General features: G+C 33.7%; 2 protein-coding genes and 1 long non-coding RNA gene across 3 annotated transcripts; 2 read left to right on the top strand and 1 right to left on the bottom strand.

The window, feature by feature from the left end:
• The first annotated feature begins 1,280 nt into the window (after window positions 1-1,280).
• On the top strand, window positions 1,281-11,240 carry LOC116846685 (SR-related and CTD-associated factor 4). The gene is made up of 15 exons (XM_032820850.1): window positions 1,281-1,310; window positions 1,921-2,049; window positions 2,129-2,420; window positions 2,525-2,712; window positions 2,796-3,068; window positions 3,146-3,298; window positions 3,381-3,628; window positions 3,702-3,887; window positions 4,052-4,185; window positions 4,271-4,479; window positions 4,847-5,024; window positions 5,145-5,450; window positions 5,747-5,974; window positions 6,168-7,550; window positions 8,286-11,240. The coding sequence occupies exons 1-15, from the start codon at window positions 1,281-1,283 to the stop codon at window positions 9,197-9,199; spliced, it is 4,851 nt and encodes a 1,616-aa protein (XP_032676741.1). The 3' UTR covers window positions 9,200-11,240.
• Window positions 11,241-17,371: 6,131 nt separating this feature from the next.
• LOC116846688 lies at window positions 17,372-18,379 on the bottom strand. Its single transcript, XR_004378559.1, has 3 exons — window positions 18,063-18,379; window positions 17,589-17,667; window positions 17,372-17,516 (listed from the first exon to the last, which is right to left on the bottom strand). It is a non-coding gene; the product is annotated as an uncharacterized LOC116846688 (long non-coding RNA).
• Window positions 17,395-21,407, top strand: LOC116846687 (coiled-coil domain-containing protein 50). The gene is made up of 5 exons (XM_032820854.1): window positions 17,395-17,612; window positions 18,088-18,150; window positions 18,652-18,769; window positions 18,856-19,021; window positions 19,197-21,407. The coding sequence occupies exons 1-5, from the start codon at window positions 17,555-17,557 to the stop codon at window positions 19,827-19,829; spliced, it is 1,038 nt and encodes a 345-aa protein (XP_032676745.1). The 5' UTR covers window positions 17,395-17,554; the 3' UTR covers window positions 19,830-21,407.
• Window positions 21,408-21,607: the final 200 nt, after the last annotated feature.

The raw sequence follows: 21,607 nt of genomic DNA, 5'->3' as shown, positions 1-21,607 counted from the left end.
TTCCGAAATCTACAAAAAATCGGTGCACAAACTTTTTAGACCACGAGTGTACACAGAAATGCACAAAGTATAATGGCTCCTGCACACAGGACGCGGTAATGCTTGCCGCGCGGCGGAAGTTCGCGCGACAGCCAATCAATATGTTGTTTTTCCGTAAGAGCTAGAAAGTTATTACGGAAAGCAGCATATTGATTGGCTGTCACACGAACTTCCGCCGCGCGATAAGCATTACCGCGTCCTATGTGCAGGAGCTATTAAGATGATCTTGAGATCATCAATAAGATTCAATTATGAATACTGCCCTTAAAGCATTATCTTTGATTCTTCAGCTCAAGATTGCGTTTACATTTAGGCCCAATCTACAATAGATGGAGTAAGGAGTAGGAGTAGAAGTAAGACGAAATGGAAATAATTTATTTCGCTTACTCTCTTATTCCAGCTCTTACTACTTAATTCATACTTACTCCATGTGATGTATATGGGCTTTAAACTTTTATTGTAGTAAGGGAGTAAACGAAATAAGGCCCGATGTACAATAAATAGAGGAAGGAGTAGGAGTAGGAGTAGGAAATAAGCAGTAAGCAAATTGACCAATTCCATTTTCACGTTTCAAAAATAATTGATTGTGATTGGTCTATTTACTTACTGCTTATTTCTACTCCTACTTCTACTCCTTACTCCATCTATTGTAGATCGGGCCTTAAGCGTCTTCTACAATGGCAGTAGGAGTAGTAGTAAGAAATAAGCAGTAAGCAAATTGACCAATTCCATTTTCACGTTTCAAAAATAATTGATTGTGATTGGTCTATTTACTCACTGCTTATTTTTTACTACTACTCCTACTGCCATTGTAGAAGACGCTTTATAGTTGAAGTAATTCATGTACAACAGCAAGTCGCACGATTATTTTATTTCCATATTTTTATATAATTTTTAACCAAAAAGTTTTTTATCTTTCAGTAAAAAATAGTCAAATATCAATTAATTATTTAATCATCGTTAACACTTTTTTTTTTAAAGTGACTTACGGAAGGAGGACATCAGCGTCTCTTTACCGACCGGTTGAACGACAGGTGTGACGTCACTCATAGGCCGCTCCGCGATGCGTATCGGGAAACAGCACGGACCTGCCATCTTGAATGGCATGGCTCGGCTACACAGTGCGTGTTGAGAAAGAGATGCGAATTTTACTACGAATGGAACGTTGGTATTGTGTTGTGACGGGATTCGCGTGAAGCTTAACAAAAACTTAAGTGCGTGAGAGCTTTCCTCTAGCCGCAATGGACGCGGTAAAGGCGTTCAACGCGGAGGTAAGTGACTACCCCAAGGAACCTCCACTTGTACGCGCACGTCTTAGAGGTCACCGTCGTAGGGGCAACTAGCCCTCTTTCTGTTCCCCTTCGTTCACTTCAACTCATCCTATTCCGCCTCGTCATATCTGAAATGAATTCGTCGCTAAGATACTGCATGATCTCGAATCTCGCCCACCTGAAATGTATCCTACCATCTCTGCGAACTTCCTTTGCCAGAGTCCAAAAGAAAGAGAGAGAACGCGATTCGTTGCGATCTGAACGCCTCTCGCGATCTTATACGCTTGTTTTCGTAAGGCACTTAAATGATTTCGACAAATGAACAATTGTAGTCGTCGAATGAATCTAATTATATTTCCCGATTGAAATACCATAAAAATAGTATAAAAACAATATTTTGGTTCAAGCATCAGCTTGTATGCATTCAATGGGACTTGAATGCAAATGCAACAATACATTGATTTTTATTACTTGGAATACATGTTATATCTTTTATGTTAGAATTATGTTGAAAATGAAGATGTTATGGATAATTATAAGAATAATACTTTTATTTGCAATAAATATGTTGCCTATTATGAAAATATAATTAATTATGGTTTTATTACAGCTCTCTGCTCTCTACGATGTTAAGCCACCTATTTCAAAAGCCAAAATGAATTCGCTCACACGGGGAGCTATCAAAGCAATAAAATTCTACAAGCATGTTGTACAAAGTGTAGAAAAATTCATTCAAAAAGTAAATTATAGTTTTATTAAATCGATATAATTATAATATGATGGTGCGTTTACTAAATTTACTTTATCTTTTTTTTCAGTGCAAGCCTGAATATAAGGTACCAGGATTGTATGTTATAGATTCAATTGTCAGACAATCCAGACATCAGTTTGGAATGGAGAAAGATGTATTTGCTCCAAGATTTGCAAAAAATATGCAAAATACCTTTCTCAATCTTTTGAAATGTCCGCAAGAAGATAAAAGCAAAGTTATACGTGTACTAAATCTTTGGCAGAAAAATGCAGTTTTTCAACCAGAAGTTATTCAACCACTTTTTGACCTAGCAGATCCAAATCACCCAATACATAAAGAGCAGCCAGTAAATAGTAACGGTATGAAATAGTAAATACAGTGGCTATGACTGTATTATAATAGAATATAAAATATTTTTAAATATAATATTAAATATATATTTTTTGTATTTCAATGTTACTAGGTACATTAAATACATCAGCTGGAAATAACATAAGTAATATGAGTGCGGTCTCAAAAACACCTCCATCTGCTATTAAAAATACTGTGAAGGATCCAAAACTATTTCCACCTGGGAAGACGATTGATCCTGCATGGCTTGCGCAAACGAAAGTGGAAACGGCGAATTTAGTCAATGCAAATAAACTCTTGGTAATATTATTTTTATGTATGTTCATATTGTATTGATTTTGATAAATCAAAATTTGGTTAATTTTATATTTTCTTTTATACAGGGTCAATCTAATCCTAGCCAAGTGGACGCCTCTTTTATTGACCAGTTGCAACATTTGCAAGAACTAATCATGAAGAAGCAAGAAGCTAATGAACCAAAGAGTTCTGTCAAGTTTGATAAGAAACTATTAGATTTCGACTATGGTGAAGAAGAGGATGACGATGTCGTTGTGACGAATTCTCCAAACGCAGCCACTTCGACGAACACTCAACATAATGCAGTACCGACGAATAACAGTTTAGGAAGTCTGGGGCTGTTACTTACGAATCCTGAAGTATTTACTGAATACTAGAGATTAGATAATAGTGATAGTATAAACTTCAATGTTATTACTATATATATTACTTGTAGGTTCTCAGACAACTGCAGACTATACAACAAAGTATGCAAAGTAATGTAACAACTTCCTCTTCACAACATGAGATAGAAGAAAAGAAACGTAAACTTCAGCAAATGAAACAGCAAGAGGAAGAGTTCGATAAGCATTTAGCACAAACTGTTTCTGTAAGTTGCATGTTTAATTTTTAAAATTTTTCTTGATATATTATTCACACGATCTGCATCAAATTTCTTTTTCTTATTTCAGACCCTTCCATTTGCATCTGAGTGCGAGTTAAAACCTTCTGATATCCTAAAACCAAATACACAAAATTATGCACCAAATGTGAACAGCAATATGATACAAGACATGAGCCAACCACCACCTGGTTATCCACCAGCTCTGCCATATACTTCACAATCGTTATCAAATATTAGGCAGATTAATCAATCTACACATCAAAATCAAAAGAGCCCATTGCTTGATGAACGTCAAGAAACACAGGATTATTCTGGGTGAGTGCATCATCATTTATATAATTATTACCATAAAGCTTTGTTGTTAATTTTAAATAAGTTTCTTTTATAGAAACAGTGCCAGACGTGATAGTAGCAGTGTAGAAATTGTTAATTGTGAAAACACGAGTTCACAAAGTAGATCGCCCGAACGATATCGACATCATAGTCGATCTCGATCCCCACGACATCGAGACAGAGATAGAGATCGTGATAGAGACAGAAAATCCCGCTCCAGAAGCAGATCACGACGAAGAAGGTAATCTCGATCTTTCGCACTAAGCCAAATTATTTCTATCATCAAAATTTGAAAAATATTAATATGACAAAATAAAAATTGTCGAACATGGCTTTATCCATGTTGTGAACGCGTTAATTTTTTATTTTACAAATGTATATCTTGTTTGTATGTATATCTTACAGATCTCGCTCAAGAGACAGGGGTCGTGATAGGAAACGCGATGATAGTCGAGAGAAGATGACGGAAGAAGAACGAGAGAAAGAGAGAGAGCGACGTAAACGCGGTTTACCGCCAATAATTCGAGATAAATTGAGTGGTATGTGATCTAAAATATGAAGCAGAACTTAACGTATATACAATTTATAAAAGAAATAACAAAGCTTAAACATATGATTTTGCAGTTTGCAGTACAACACTTTGGGTGGGACACTTATCAAAACTCGTACATCAGGAAGAATTGTCTGATACATTCGGAGAATTTGGTGATATCGTTAGCATCGACTTAATCCCGCCGAGAGGTTGTGCTTTTATATGTATGAATAGAAGACAGGATGCATACCGAGCACTTACAAAATTGAAAAACCACAAGATGCAAGGCAAAGCTATAACAGTAAGTCTTGTTTGTATATAGTATATACTGGAATATAAAAGGTGCAGTTTTTATTGCTGATTTATAGTTTATAATAAATTTACCAATATTAGAACAAGCTATTACTAAACATGTATGAAACGCTACTAATAGGACAATCTAAAAATTTGGTTACATTGGGTTATACAAGACTTGCATTAAATATATTTTAATTGATTTTCAAATCAATTTCTCAGTTTGCAATATTCTATAATCTGACTACAGAATAAATTGCTCAACCATAAATTCAAGTTTATCTCATAATTCTCATAATTTTTATATCATGATTTTTATAAATACAATTGAAATATTGTATCATGTTTTTAATGTATTTCTTTCACAATTATAGTTGGCATGGGCACCTGGAAAAGGTGTTAAAGGCAAGGAATGGAAGGACTACTGGGAAGTGGAATTAGGCGTCAGTTATATCCCTTGGAATAAATTAACTAACATCACTGACCAAGAGTTAGAATTATTAGAGGAAGGAGGTATGATAGACGAAGATACATTACCACCCAGTTTAAAAGGTACGTTTCTGTAAATTTAATATGCATATATAGACAAGCAGATTAATATCGATGTAAAAGTGTGAGAGTTTGATTGAAAGAACATCTCAAAAATAAAATTTCTCCTTTGTGAAATTACAGGAAAATTAAAACACACAGGTACAAGTGCGGAGATACAACAACTGCAACAGTTGCAATTGCAGCAGCAAGCGATGGTTGCCGCTGCGAACGCTGGTGCTCCTATTCCTACCTTAACGGACGGTATTGTGAATGTCATACAATCGTCAGCTAATTCGCAGCAACAGCAACAACAGCAACAACAGCAATTAATCGATACCAGTCAACCACCACCGATCAGACCGCCCACGTCTGCTGGGGCGTTATTGCCTCCTCCGAACACGCAGTTACAGATGATGCCACCGGCATTCACGATGCCTGGAGTACCACGTGAGTTTACGTCACTTATCGCTGAAACATATGTCTTGAATGTAACTATGAAATTTTATTTCGCGCGTTAGTTGTCCGTATATTATGTAAGAAAATATCTGAATAAAATTATAGATATCTTAGAAAATATTTACAAACATAAATATAAATTGCGATGCAAGAACTTTAAAAATGTTTTTAGGAATTTCTATAATTAAATACGTAGTAATAGATGAGTAATGTTTAACTTTTTTAAATTAGAATATAGATATATTGATAGAAATTTTTGACAGTTAAGCATCATAAATGTTATACAGGAGTGATTAGTCATATGGGCATACAGATGACACATGGATTAATGTCAAATGTCCCAATTGGAGTTCCACCACCTAACATGCAAAGCTTATTGGGACCACCTAGTATGATGCAAACAATGCTAACTCCCTCGGTAAACCCGCCATTTGGTACAGGTGTTGGCGTAGGTTTACTGACACAGATTCCACTGCCTGCGCCTGCTGCACCTTCGGATAAGCCGAATTCCACCGGTATAGTATATAATTCTTTAACTAAACATATAAAATCGTTGATGGAATATATAACTTAATAATAATAATATAATGTTCTTTTGCACACACCATCTCTAGATACAAAATGATAAAAGAAATCTTGTTAAGTTTTTTTTTAATAATTATATCAAACACCACCATTTATGTAAAGATGGTATTATAAATGTTGCAGGTATGCCGCACAATGTTCCACCGATTGGCGTTCCACCACCCACAACAGAGACGAGTATGCCGAATTTGCCAATGTTGCGTCAACCATATGGAGTAGGTCCGGTGCCTCCAATGCAGATGCAACTGCCTCAACAACAGCATCATTCAGATGATATGGACGTGGAAATGGAAGACGCGATGCCGCAAAGCATGAGCAGCAACGTGCCTAAGGATAAACCGAGTCTCAGCGACCAGCTAATTGCTGAAATACGCTTGGAGAACGATCAGGCTCGCGAGTATAAAGATCAGCGAGATCGTGACCGGGAGAACAGGGAAAGAAGAGATCGAAACGAGCGAGATCGTGGCGACCGCATGGATATGAACGAGTGTCGAATGGATCGTAGTAGAGACAGAGGTAGAGGACGTGATCGTGGTCGAGACCGACGAAGAGACAATCGTGATGGTCGCGGGGACCGAGAAAGAGACGATAGACGCGGAGATAGAGAAAATAGAGAGACCCCCAGAGACAACCGGGAAACTAATGCTCCGAGACATCCAGAGGGACTTGTTGTGCAGAATCCAAGCATTCAGGAGAGCGGCGAGGGCATAGCGAAGAAAGAAGGCAAGCCCAGTCTAGCCGATCGACTGCGACAATTGGCAGACGGCACATTGCCATTGGACGACCGAATGGATAGAAACATTCGCGGCAATCGTGCTGAACGTAATAATGAGCGAAACGAAAGGAATTTCGAGGATAGTCCTGGTGGTGCAGGAGCCGCAGGAGCAGGACGACGACCTGCCGATATGCCGATCTCGCTGATGGATCTTCCCAAATTCGGTGCGGTACTGCCAGATCGAACAGACTTTCCGCGTGGTCCGGCTGCCTTTGGGGGCGCACTTCAGGAACCACGAGAATTCCAACAGCGGGTCGGTCTTGCCGATCGCGATCGTCAGAACTTTCCGACTCGCGGCGGTGGGCTCAGAAACTCTCAAATGGACGATTTCATGGATCCTAGAATGCAGCCCGGTATATTCCCGGAGGATTTTGAAGGTGGTAGGCTGGTAGGTCACAATGGACCACGCGCCGATGAACCTTTCCCGCCTAGGCTCGGTCCAGCCAGAGAAGAATTTGACCGTGCGGAAGTGCGCGGTCGCCGGCCACCTGTAGATGAGTACGAGCGTGAACGCTACGAATACGACATGAGACGTGACAACTTTGATCCTCGGATGCAGGACGGCTACGATCCCAGAGGCCACAACGAGCGCTCTGACTTCGATCCACGCAGACGAGAGTTCTTCGGACCAATGGAACCTGTATTTGGAATACCACCAATGATGGGTCCCAAGGGTCCGAGAGTACCGGTTGGTCCTGATGGATTCGGACCTCGTGGAGCTAGAGGACCTGGTGAGATACAATCTTTTTCATCATTTTCTTTATATTTCTTTCACATTCGGATGCATGTATTTTTTAAAACATTTTCAGAAAATCTGTGCGTTTATATGTGGTATTGAATTATATTGTTATTTTTCTCATATAAATTATTATTCCCTCTTTATATAAGAAGAAATAATTATTTTAATGAAAATGTTGCGCGAGATGTCGATAAATTTTTTATTGTGAATAATTTGACAGAAATTTCAGCAAATATTGTATTTTAAAAATATAAATGCTTATTTAATTCATTATATCAAGAAAAATTTGAATTTTTTAAAATTATTTAGGACAGTTATATATTTTCAACAAATAATATGATACGAATTATTTTTTACAATATGAAACATAAAATTTGTGATATAACAAATATTCTCTATTTGCTATAGGTATATTTTGCATGTGCACATATAAATGTTTATATCTTATGTTTCTTAGAAATTTAGTATATATGTATTTATAATCTTTATATATATACAATGTGAACTATTCAACTTTACTATTTAAGATATTTCCATTGCTTTCGAAAACCAAACAAAAATGCCCGAGCATACACATATTAGTAATATTTATAATTAAAAAGTATATCAAATTTAATACTAGGGCATATAGCGCGACAAGACGCGCACACGAACAATAATCTGCTTTATCAATCAACCATTACATTCGTACCTCGTGCGAGGTGTCACCATGTCGCGTCTTTTGCAGGTCCGTTAATGTTTCATCCGCGTGGTATGGGTCCTAGAGGCATGAGGCCGGGAATGAGACCGCCATTTGCACCTCGAGGCCCTTCATTCGATCCTAGAGAAGCAGATTCCTTCTTCCGGCCACCCTTTGACGATATGCGCGGCCGTCCACATCTGCGACCACCGTTCGGTCCAATGGGTCCACCGAACATGCTTGGTCCCGACGGACCGTGGAGAAATCAAGAAGGCGTAGGACCGTCCACGTCATGGTCCGGCCAAGAAAGTGGACCCGATGTAGTTCACGGACAGCGGGAGAATCATCTATCGAGGGATAAGCAGAAGCTTACGAAGCAACATCAGCAGGACTACAAAAATATGTCCGAGCGTGAAAATCGTAATCGAAATCGCAAGTCCAGGTGGGGAAATGTTAGTCCACCGCTAACGGACGCAGATGCAGATGAAATACTGCCGTCGGAGGAGGGTGAGAGCAAAATGAAGGCGGCTTTAGATCGTGGCGAGGAACTCGAAACGAAAGACAACTTTGATCACGAAGCTCCGTCCATGGCTACCGTTGATCAACCGAGTCATCTGATGCAGGACGAATCGGCGGTGACTCAGGAGCAAGATATAATGCACAGCGACAGAGAGAATGAATTAACTAACGTACGGATCGACGAGCACGTCGGTGAGATTACCGGTCACAACTACGGAAACGATGGCATTCAGGAAACCAATCCCTATGAAATTAGCGCAGATCACTTCTCCAGCGACGATTTGACCTTAAAGCAGCGGGATGAAAAGGAACAGTGTGAATATGGAACACTCATTCCAGCTGAGGATTCAGCGCAACAAAGTGCGGTGCAGATCGAACAAATAGGGCACGTCAGTGAAAACCATAGTGCACAATCGGTGGAACAGCAAGCAGATTCGTTATAAGAAAAAAGAAAAGAAAAAAAGTTCAATATTGAGGAAAATTACCAAAGTAAAGTATAAAGAATCTTCAGCCAGATTCGTGTAAAATATCGTTTAAATCGATACACGATGTACATAGAGACATGATGCAGCAATAGAGCGTGCGTGGAAAAGAGAGGGATAGAGAGGAGGGAGAGAAAGAGAGAGAGAAAAGAAAGAGGAGTGAAAACAATTGTACGGACACAGATTATTGCACTCTGGAGTGGTGAGGGAGCCATTGGGTCCAGTGAGTTGTTTTGAGTATCTTTCAATCGTCAGAGTATTCGATTGTTGAATCCTTGAATGTAAGTCTCAATCAAGATTTCATCCTAATTGAGACCTGCTGCTTGAATAATTGCTGTGATAGTGAACACAGGACCGTTTAATCCGTGTAGATGTATATACAAAGAGAAAGATTCAGTTTCTATTCGAAATTATTCTTTATCTCGTAATCTACTTTTACTTTCTTTTTTTTACTTCCTATTTCTCAATAACATCGATAGCGTAGAAAATTATATATACATACATATGTGTATATATATAAATTATCCGTATATATATAAGTATATATATACATATTCGGATGAATTCCATTATTGCCATCTGTACTAGATGCCGGTCAATCTTCGTAGTTTTATTAAGGACTTTCCTGTAGCTGATTTTGAATTATCTTTCGAGTATTGTACAGCGGGACAACATAGTATCTCCATGCCCTAAGCAGGGATTAATTTATTGAATTGTACATACTTTTATATTTTCGTAGCAGAACAAATGAGTGAATAAGATGTTGATTGCCACTGCTCAAAGAATCAAAGGAGAAAAAGAATAAATATTTTATATATAACATCTTTGATAACAAAAGAAACATGGCCTTGTCATTCCGACGATACGCGCGTAGCTCCCATTCTCAAAGTGAAAAGAAACAAATTAAATCTACACGTGTATAATATAACGAACTATTCATAGGCATCTACAGAAACATGTACATAATATGATTAAGAACATCCATTTTTCTCTTTTTTAACTCTGTTCAAGTGTAAAATGAATTCAATTTCTTCTTGACAATCGGGTCAATTTAAATAACTGGTTCTATATGTTCAATTTTAACTCGAGGCATTCATTGTTTAAATTTTATGAAGGAGAGAAGAAAGAATAAGAGAAATTTAGGGCAAAACTTGTATAGGAAAATAATAGAAATTCACAAGCAGTAAAATATCGATGTGTGATTATGTGAAACGAAAAATATTCAAGAATTTTTGCGCGTATACGCGCTTCCATTATTTATACGTACACACGCACATACACACATCAGACTCGGCACACGTACAGACAACTTGGTTCCTGTGTTCACGCACGCACGCACATATTGCACGGCGCAGCGATGGAAGACACGTGCTTGCGCTCAAACTGAGTGACAAGTGCAAGGTACTGTTCAATATTACTTTCACATACCATTAGTCAGGAAGAATGTGACACTAAGATGACTTAAAAATGTCATTATTCGGCCGCACATTGGCCCGCACCACTCCAGGAGGAAATCTGTTGATACATATATTATTAAATTTAATTACTGTGTATCTTTAATGATTAGAGAATAATTACTTTACGGTTAAGATGTGGAATTGTGTTAACCAACTTCCAAAGTTGAGACGTCCCAATGTCGTGTTCCAATCATTGGACTCGTCTGAACTTAAATCTAACACTCAATTCTGAAACTAACATATAGGTTCACTTTGCGCCTTTATTGACGAATAAGAAAGGAAGTGGATTGTAAAAAAAAATAATATCATGGTAGACTTTTTAACGACTTATAACGGGAGGATTGTCATTTCGATATAAATAATGATGTTTGATATTTTCTCGTTAGAACGCATGTATAACTTTTCAATTTACTTTGTGTTTACATTATCATAAGTTTTTGTTTTATTATCGAGTATGTTCATATGTGCGAGTTTTATGAACAAATAGAATATCTGTATTTAAGAACAAATACTTAATGAACATAAATATAAATTGACAAAATGTTCTTTCTTTTCTTTAGTAACATACTGAAACTTATCGCAAATTTTCATCAAATCACGACATTTCGTTAGCAAGTTTCATGCTATTCTAATAATATATATTGTAACACATAGAAATTAGGAGTTCTGTGTACACAGATCAATATAATAGTTTTAATACAGGAAGTTATGCTGTTCTGGAGCTTCTCATGAGAAACTCATACTGCGCTGTAAAACTTGTGCATTAAAGCTATTACGCCGATCTGTGTAAAATGTATTATACAGATAATGTACTGGAATTTTGTTACATCCACATTCACCATATTTGTATCCTTTTTCAATTATTTTCGTTATACATAAAATTACTGCGACTTGAATGCCATAGCAAATTTCTAAATGAAAAATCATTGACGATAAACTTAGTGTCGTTATTGTCTGTTCGATTTACAACTCGTATTTTCTTCCAAGATATATAACATACAGAAAGACATTAATTTAAAATCCTAAGAATACAAAATTCTAACGAGCGAACCTGGAGTGGTGCGCGGCACTACATTCTAGGAGTTTGTACCAGTACAATATTACTGCAAACTTTAAAATGTGAACATAATGTACAATCGTCTAAGGCGACTTATGTTTCTCCATATTCTATATTGCTCCCGAAACTCCAACATTCGGAAGTAATATAATATTTTAGTTTCTTAAAAGCATTTATATAACGTACAATTTATTTTTGCAATATTTTTTTCTTTATTCTATTGAACTAACTTTCCCCATTCGTACAACGCATGTTCATATAAAATAACAGGAAGAAAGAAATTATTATGTGTAGTATTATATTCAAGATTTTTAATATAATACAACGTAGAGATAATATTTATCTCTCAAAAAGCGTAGAAACGCGTTGCGACGTCAAGTACATAAAACCAACTGATATCAGGCGAATATGAAATATTTGGTGTATTCTTGCTCTTATTTAATTTTTCAATTACTTCAAACAAAGTTAAAAATATCATCAATAATTCCAGTTGTATCATGATTTGTATTTCAAATTTTCTTAAAATATTCCAGAGATACAAGGATATTGTAATATGTTTCCAAATTTATGTTATTTCAAGATATTTTAATCGAAGTTTTCATTAAATTTACATATTTATAAAAATTCATCTTGAATTGTGAATTAAGCGACAAAATTCAATGTTCTTGTCACAATCTTAAAATGAATCGTATTTCATAAAAAATCGAAGATAAGCTTCAATATGTCTTCCAGTTGTTTACGCTGCGTCCATTAATAATTATTTTAATTTGATTTTACATATAACGTGTAAAAGATTTTCAATTAAACATAGAAATAGGATAATTAAAGATTGATTTGAATATAAAATTTTAACTGTATGTAATGGTTCAAGAAGATTTTCATATCCTATTATATATCCCTTGCTTCTTTTATTCAATAAAGTTGTAAAAGGTGTGTAATCGACTGGATTGTCGATTTAATTAAAGATTTGATTCATATAATCGTGTTTATACACACACACACACATATATATATATATATATATATATATATATATATATATATATATATATATATATATATATATATACACACACATACACATAGAGCTTCGATTTATTTAACATTTCTATTAGAATTCTATGTTAACGTTAATTAGAAATGTTCAATAACCTTGAGAGAAAAAGAGATACTCAGGTATCTAGGTAGTAGTAAAATACTAATATTATTGATATAACTGAATAAAAGTGAGCATGCATGCAAAATGTTATGTTATACACAGAGTGATTCAGAAGCGCTAGAAAATGGAGAAAAAGAACTAGTAATAAATATTTCTTTAGCGGAATTTATCATATAGATTTATCATATATTTTATTCATATAAAAGTCTATAAAGTTATAATATTGTGTGAATAATCATCTCTATTTATTACTCCATCTTTTCTAGAAATCACCCTGTGTATTATAACACTATACAAGCATTATAAAACTTCAGATCTGTAATAGGTAAGTATCGGTAACTTGCAATTGCTGTTGTAATATAATTGCACACAAAGTTGATAAGGAAGAGATATGTATGTATGTATGTATGTATGTATATGTATATATATATATATATATATATATATATATATATATATATATATGTGTATGTATGTATACACAACGTACATACAAGGATTCTACAAATTCTTTTAAACTATCACGTCAACGTTACTGAAATTTATCAGAGATTTCAAAAATCGTAATTTGTAAAAAAATAATTTAAAGATGGTTATAAGAGTAAAGTGGCATATTGAAGTAAATTTAATTATTTCTGTACATCTTTATTTCTTTAGTAAGCAATAAGTAGAAAATAAAATAACTAATAAAGCATAGAAAGCTAATTGTTAAAATGTTATTTCTTTATTTCGGCAACAGCCGTAAGAGAAGTTGAGCTTGCCATTTATTTTAATCAAATACGATAGTGTTAGAATGGTTATAAATTTGCGTCGCGACTAATCAAGATAATGTACCTGGTCAAGAGCACAAGAGAGATAAAGAAAGAAAGAAGATGCTTTTCAGTGTATCCAATATAAAATATGTTTCGGTATACCCACAGGCTGAAAATACGTAATAAAGCCAAAATCGAGCTTATATTGAAATTACATATATATGTGTACACATATATAATATATATGCATATACTATATACATGTATGTATGTGAGTATATATACACATACATATATATATACATTATATATAAATAAGTTGTTAACACACATGTATAATATAAGCGAGCTAGCCGCAAATTTATACTACAAAATATCTTAGAAGTCTTAAGTTTTTATTTTTATAACTGATATTAACATATAACAAAAAATTATGCACCTATATGCCCCATGTATTTTTTTTAACTCTAGCCACATTTCTATTTAGTGCCACCTTTAGCGCTAAATGTAAAATATTATAATATGAACTTTACCGTTCGCTGTGCAATGTATAGGATTATTAGTTGCACACCTATACAGAAATTGCACAGAGAATAATAAAAAGCAGTCGTGTAGAAAATGTCGAGACCAGATACATTATCCGCCCTAGAATCATCATACAGCAACTGATTAAATTATCTCAGAGTATTATAACACTTTTAAACAGTACATTTTCATTATGCGTTTAGCATTGCAATGTTATTATAAAAGAGAAACTGTAATGCTTATATTAACACTAGAATAAATATGTGGGTTATTCATATAAACGTGATTTTTGTAAAATTTTTTTGAATTGTTTTTCTTACCCATGTTAGATATACACATTTAATTTTTATTAAAAATTTATTTCCATAAAATTTTTATAGTTCACATATGTACCATACACGCGTATGTTTTTATCAATTTGTAACATAATAAAAAAATATAAAAGTAAAATTTCTCTTAACATGGGAAAGAAAAACTTTTCCTAAAAAACTTGTATATTTATTATATATTAAATTTATTTCTATATTTTTTTTTATTACAGCAGAGAATAAAAATACGTACTTCTAGATGCAAGAAGAGAGATAGAGAAGCAATATATTGCTCCTCTCACTGGCGAAATAAACAGAAGTGTTCATAAAACATTGATAATAAATTCACAAGAGAAAACAATTTTAACCCAAAAATCAAACTTTGTAGTTTTTAATATCTGTAGTATGCATGTATGATACATAACGGCATTATTAACACTTCGCGATAGCATTAATACGATTCTAAAGCTGAAAATCTTGAGATTCTGCAGTTAAAATAAGTATAAAAATTATAAAATTGTTTTACATTTTAGCATCTTTATCATATTAATCATCTTTTATAATAAATTATATGAATTATAATATTTACAGATAATTTGTCAGTTCTTTATATAACGTTTTATCTATCACTTTTAATTGCTCGATGCAAATAATGTTAAATAAAATACAATTTGCCGAACAGATATCTTAAGAAATATTCTTTGCCGAAAAAGATATCCTTAATTATTTTTTGACTTTAACATCTTCAGAGGCTAGTCTGTATTTATCTGCTAGAAATGCGAACTTTTGTTTGATTACTATATTTAAAAAAATCAAAGATCTAGAAATGAAACAAAAAGTTTAGATAAATGCTTGTAGAAAATTTAATTTATAAGAATCGTAGAAGAAGAATATAATGTACTTACTGATAATATTTACTGTATTTAACAGAATTTAATCATACATCTTTGTTACAATTGAACTGTTAAAAATAAACTAGGGATTCACAAATTCAGAGGCACTATATAATAAAACATGTAGCAAAAGTTTTGCAAGCATTATAACATTATATAAAGAATATCTGTAAAAAGAAATATACATATATACATAAAATATATATTCACATATATGTGTTAGATACAAATAAAAAATATCGTAAATTTAACCATGTTATAAGAAAAATAATATTTTTATAAAAGAGCTAAATATAAAAATATTCACAGTGGCATATATATGTGTATATATATAATAACAGTCATTTTTCTTTTGTTTGTAAATAGTATGCTAGTAATTAATTTATCTGTCAAACAAGTTAATTTGATAAATGAATTAATTAATTATATAATCTTTTTATCTCACAATATGAGATATGGGATAATGTCACAAAACATTAACAAAAGTTCAACTACATAATTAATGAAACAGACAATATTCCACATAGCGACTATTCTCAAAACAAATTTTCTGTACTAATCCTTATATATCATATGTAAAAATTATATAAATGATTCATGACAATGAATAAACGTCTTACAGTGACACTCAAAGTTTTTTATGATGTTACTAAATAACTCTATCAGATATAGACATAAGTAAAACTTAAAATTATTTTTACATGGTCTTTTTGAGTATAAATCCTTTCAAGATATGATTATGCCTCCAGTTTGTACACTAATACTGTATTTTATGTCCATAAACACTTATCTGTGTCAGTATCACTGTCATCTGTTCTGCTATATCCTTTAATGAATATATCAGAGAGAATAATTCTCTTGTGTATGTATATGATCTTGAAAGCTATGAAAGCTATGAAAGTAGGCATTGAAACAATATTTTATATTCTTTGGATATAATGATATCATGGTGCATTGATAAAATAATATGAGTCATATTTTACATAGTTTATAAAAAGGAAATTTTAAAAAAGCTGCTAATTCTTTGATTTTTTGTTTAAACTTTCCGTCAGATATTAGCTTGTGCGCTTGTAATGGTGCTCGAATAATGGTATAGTTATATACGAGCTAAGATATCATTGACCCCGGCAGACTGGTTCCTTTCTCCTCAGCCGCCCTCGTTTTACCCCTTTCACCACGCTCGCCTTTCATCGGATGCGCGCGTGCTCCACATCCATTCATACGCGAAATATACTATCACCGTTACTACGCGATTCTACTACCCGTTTCGCGGACGTGACTCCTCCACAGTATTATTTGTAACAATCAATTTATTACGAATTGAACTACGTCACTTACAAAACAGTGCATAATATTGCGTCTATCGATCCGTTTATATGTATGTGACGCAATGACAACAAAGTAATACTGTTACACAACAACGCTAAATAATAACCGTCTTCTATTCTCTAGGCAAATAGAGGCATATATATAAATAAATAATAAATTATATATATTTCAACATTGTGTTGTCATATACCAACTTGTGATATTCACGTAGGTTAATATGTTTTTTTGTCAAGAGTATAATTAGCTGATTTTTATTAAATATAGCGCAACACAGAAATTCAGTACCTTTTGATTTAAGTTTTCTTCGGGAGTTTGACAAAATTGCGAAGCCCTTCTTTAGAACTTGTAAGGGTGAGCTTCCCTTCTGTGATCGCACGTGCATACACAGGAACGTGCAAATCGAACCTCGAATGATATCCCGCTTCAAGACAGTAATGATAATATATAATATCTTTAAGTATTTATTTACATATAAATTTATTTAATTCATTTCTTTTCTTTTTAATTATCTTAAACGCAATCCTGCTTAATTAATTACGTATCCTTCTGAGTTAAAAAAAATCTTATTGGTCTCATTCCTAAGGGGAACTTCCCTTTCACAGCCGGCCCTGGCAAGAGTACTCGGGTGTATACACGCACTACATCCGTGTGATGTATGTATATATATGTCGCGTGTGAACGTAGTCGCACGTTATTCATTCGTCTGGCAGCTTGCCGTTCCAAGATGGAGAGAAAACAACGTCGTGACTGCTCTCGCGCAAGGTGGTTGTAAATACAAACCGGACAGCATCGATGATCCTGTTGATTTTTACGTGAAATCAGCGTTAAAAAGTGCAATGGCGAAATCCGTGCTAAGTTCAGATACGTTACCAAAAGCAGGTCGCGTTAACGAGGGTAGGATATTGGTTCTTTTTCTTTTCCATCATAAAGACGCCTCCTGTCACAGAGTCTGTTCATTTTACGTACATTACATATAGCAGTTTTTCGTATTATATTAGCAATATTTGTTGACAGATTTCTTATTAAAAAATATCGCAAAATTCTAAATTGATAGAGAATCAAATCATAATTTCAGATTGTTTAAAGTGCATGAAGTTACATTAATCTGCTACTGTATTTATAAAAATATTGTAAACAATATTTTTGGAGAACTTACAGTATTTACAAGTATCTTTGATAAGATACGATAAAATACGAAATATATTCTTTATTGTTTTTTTCTTATTTACTTTGTTATAGTAAAATTTTGCTTTGTTTTAAGTGCAAAAAGAGTGTAACTGGACGAACGAACTTGTTTGACAGCGCATGATTAGTCATTGCATTGGCATTCCTAATACTAATTACCGTACTTGCCGTGGTGTTGTTACAGTGTGCCGCGAATGGTTGGTGCACGAGGATGGAGCGCTGGCCTATCGACTTCAGGACGAAGAAAGTATGAAAAAATCGCACACATATGTTACATTTCTTGTATATGTGTAAAGAATTTTAGAATTGTACAGGGGCGTCTTACGATCGGTCATAAGGGTGCAAACATGAATAACTATGATAAAAATTTTGTTAAATATAAAAATTTGACATTTAAAAAACAAAAGATAACTTATAAATATCTTCTGATGTATATATACAAATGACAAATATTAATTTTTTTCTGAATATTTGTGTAGAAAGAAGTAATAAATAAATCACGCTATAATCGTGAATATATTATTATATATTATACTAAATTATATTATTTATTTATATATATATATATATATATATATATATATATATCATATTAAATGTTTATAAAATTATATATAAAATATATTTTTTATATTCAATAAGTACATGTACAAAATATCACAGGAAGAAATCTGATAGCTTTGTAACATATGTATTATTAATATTTGCAGTCAATGCTAATATATGATTTTTTTATTATTACTCACAGTCAAGGAGCATTATACTGGTAACAAAGTACGTAATGCACAGGTGAGAGAAGACTTGCCACGGGCTAAAGTGGAACAAGAATTAGAAGCTTTAAGATATCAAACTTATGTACAACAACAGTTAGTAACACTATTTGTTTGGTTAATGATGCATGATAGTTTAATATGAGAAGCAATAGTATTCTGAAATATTTTTTCTTCTAAAGGGAAGAAAGAGATGCCCTTGTCGCCAGGCAAATAGCAATTTCTTTAGAACGAGAAGAAAGACAAAGAGAACGCGAGTTGCAAGAACTGATGAGATTACAGCTAAGGCTTGGAGATGAAGCTATGCAACAGGAGATTGAAAAACGTGTGCAAGAAGAAAAAGATGAGGTTTGTTATAAAACATATGTTATTTGTTACATTAACTATGAAATTATTAAGAAAATATGGACTAAAACAGAGACTAAAACAGAAACAGTAATTGATCATTTTTACATCTATCGCACTAATAATAGTGTTGGAGCAGAAGATTCATATGCATGTTGAAATTTATTATATACAATAGGAACTCGCGAGAAAGCTGCAACAAGAGGAGGAGGAAGATAATCCCGACGGTCTGGTGGATGATCAACTAATGTTAGATCAAAAACTAGCAATGGAAGCACAAGACGCCGAATTTGCGCGAATGCTTCAGGAGAAAGAACGCGCAAAGGCGCGTAAAGCACGAGAGAGAGCAAGGCAGAAAAAACTAGAGCGTGAACGTCAACAGCAACAACAGCAACAGTTAGAGGAGCAGAATCTTGCAGAACGACCACAAAGACCGGATAGGTTGGATTTAAGGACTCCACCAGTCAAGAGTCGTGTTCGTCAGCCTAACTCAAACTATACTCATCAATACTCAGACCCCGAGGAGATCCAAACGTTGGACGATCCTTCGGTCGACGGTATGCGAGAAGTGACCAATGTTGCAACCATTATCGATCCCACTTATAACGCACATCGAAACACCTCAAGTAGCTCGAGCAGCACAATAAGCCCAACTTATGCCTTGCCGACACCACCTCAAGAGTTGATGCCTGATGACGTACCTTGTTATATGCCAATACAAGGTCAGCGACGGAATCAGGCCCAATCTTTGTCTAATAGCCACGAGGAGAAACATAAACGACGCGTTAAAGATGGCTGTAAGCATCAGTAAAGATTACCACAAATTAAAATAGTATTTTTTACAAAAAACACTTTTTTTAATTGCCATCGAATGTAGACAGTATTCATTTATAAGATTCGTCTAAGGAATTTTAGTAGGCACTTACATTGACTAACATTTATAATGTTTGTAACATTTATCAAGATTTATCGATTTTTTTCATTTTATATTGGATAATGCGTGTGTTTTGCCATATTATTATGTGGTAATATAATTCGCATTGTGCGAGGCATAACGTGCCTTTCTTAAAGGGCATGCAATCTATGACGGCCTTGATACATATTAACAAATTATTCAAACAATCAATTAAGAAAGATTAACGATGTTACGATTGTTGATTAATATGAGCGGATTGATTGTACCGTCCTCGATTTTATATTTGCATTTCTCACGTCCACTTAATGTGGAATATCTCAAGACTAAAGATAAGAATTACTTTATTGCAATAATCCTTGTCAGTATTAGGATTTTTGATACTTTTAGCGAAAAGTAAAAAATATGACAAAAATATCATAGACAATCACAGAATTTATAAGAGATTTATTGTTCAAATTTTGATGCACTTAGGCTTGATGGTAAGTAGGCAGTAACGGTGTACAAATGTTAATTGACTGATAAAGTTTATCACGGCAACTCTCTTAATTCGTAGCAAGAATCGAGTATGCAGAATGTAAATGAAATGCAAGTGAGCAAGTTGTGATAAAAAATAATGAATTTTGTATAAATTTTCATAAATTTTCTCGCGACACTGAATATAATGACATTTTATAGAGTCTATCGTTCAATCGGAATCATAACTTGTTCTTACAGAATATAGCAGTATATTTCTGCTACATATTGTATATTGGGGTTCTCTCTAGATAGACAGCATTGATTTGATATGTAATAATACATCGCGAGTATTTCAAACCCCTTTAATAGTTAATAAGGTAGAATGTAAAGAATGACAACACTGCCAAAGATAACACTTTAATGCTGGCTTTTAAACAGATAGACAAAAGTGTTAATAAGGAAAGCACGTACACGCGTGTATTAAGCATATGTAACGATATACACCAAGGAGTGAACTATATTGCAATCTGCTCCAAACTTTAAAATATGATGCAACTTTTAAAACGCTTAGAACATGTTGCTGATTATAATATTTCAAGGAGACATGTTAAAACGTAAGAATGCGAAAAAAGTACAGTTGTCATATCCCTTGAATAGATACTCTACACTATTTATATTTCCAAAAAAATAACATGTTTACGAAACACTATTACAATTCACTTATTATTAATTATCGATTATTATAAGGAACGTATGCGGACGTATTATATGTACAATTTATTATCTACTAGTTCATATAAGATTTGTATTTCAGGAAAGATAAATAATTGTACTGAGAAACAGTGATTAAGCAATATTCCATTAGAATACGAGTTTATTTGCAATGATGTATTATTAATGGTGGCTGGAGCCTTCTCTTTTTTTTTCGATATTATCATACGTATTACCTTTTCTTTACATTTATTGTATTAATACATCTATACATAAGTATATGTTAATAAATTATTTACAAAGTTATGATACACTGCCTTTTAGAGAAAAAAAGAAAAATATTGTATTATTTTTTTGTACGTAGCAAAGAACTTTTTTAGTACTAATGAAATATGAAAAAAATATTAATGTTAAAAAGACAGATTGTAGACTTAAGCAAATTTCAAAAAGATATATACGTATATATAAACGGAATGAGTACTATTACAGTCGTGTGTGTATGTGTG

This window comes from Odontomachus brunneus, unplaced genomic scaffold (genome assembly GCF_010583005.1).
Source record: "Odontomachus brunneus isolate Ranch 3 - 2012 unplaced genomic scaffold, Obru_v1 Obru_scaffold_066, whole genome shotgun sequence".
NCBI lineage: Eukaryota > Metazoa > Arthropoda > Insecta > Hymenoptera > Formicidae > Odontomachus > Odontomachus brunneus.
This window is presented reverse-complemented; position numbering and strand designations above follow the sequence as displayed.

Bases quoted from the DNA above. Each gene is read 5' to 3' on its own strand.
- LOC116846685 (XM_032820850.1), top strand. From the start codon at position 1,281: ATGGACGCGGTAAAGGCGTTCAACGCGGAG. The intron at 2,421-2,524 runs GTATGAAATAGT...CAATGTTACTAG, and splicing joins GCAGCCAGTAAATAGTAACG to GTACATTAAATACATCAGCT. The intron at 7,551-8,285 runs GTGAGATACAAT...CGTCTTTTGCAG, and splicing joins TCGTGGAGCTAGAGGACCTG to GTCCGTTAATGTTTCATCCG.
- LOC116846687 (XM_032820854.1), top strand. From the start codon at position 17,555: ATGGCGAAATCCGTGCTAAGTTCAGATACGTTACCAAAAGCAGGTCGC. The intron at 17,613-18,087 runs GTAGGATATTGG...GTGTTGTTACAG, and splicing joins AGCAGGTCGCGTTAACGAGG to TGTGCCGCGAATGGTTGGTG. The intron at 18,151-18,651 runs GTATGAAAAAAT...TATTACTCACAG, and splicing joins TCGACTTCAGGACGAAGAAA to TCAAGGAGCATTATACTGGT.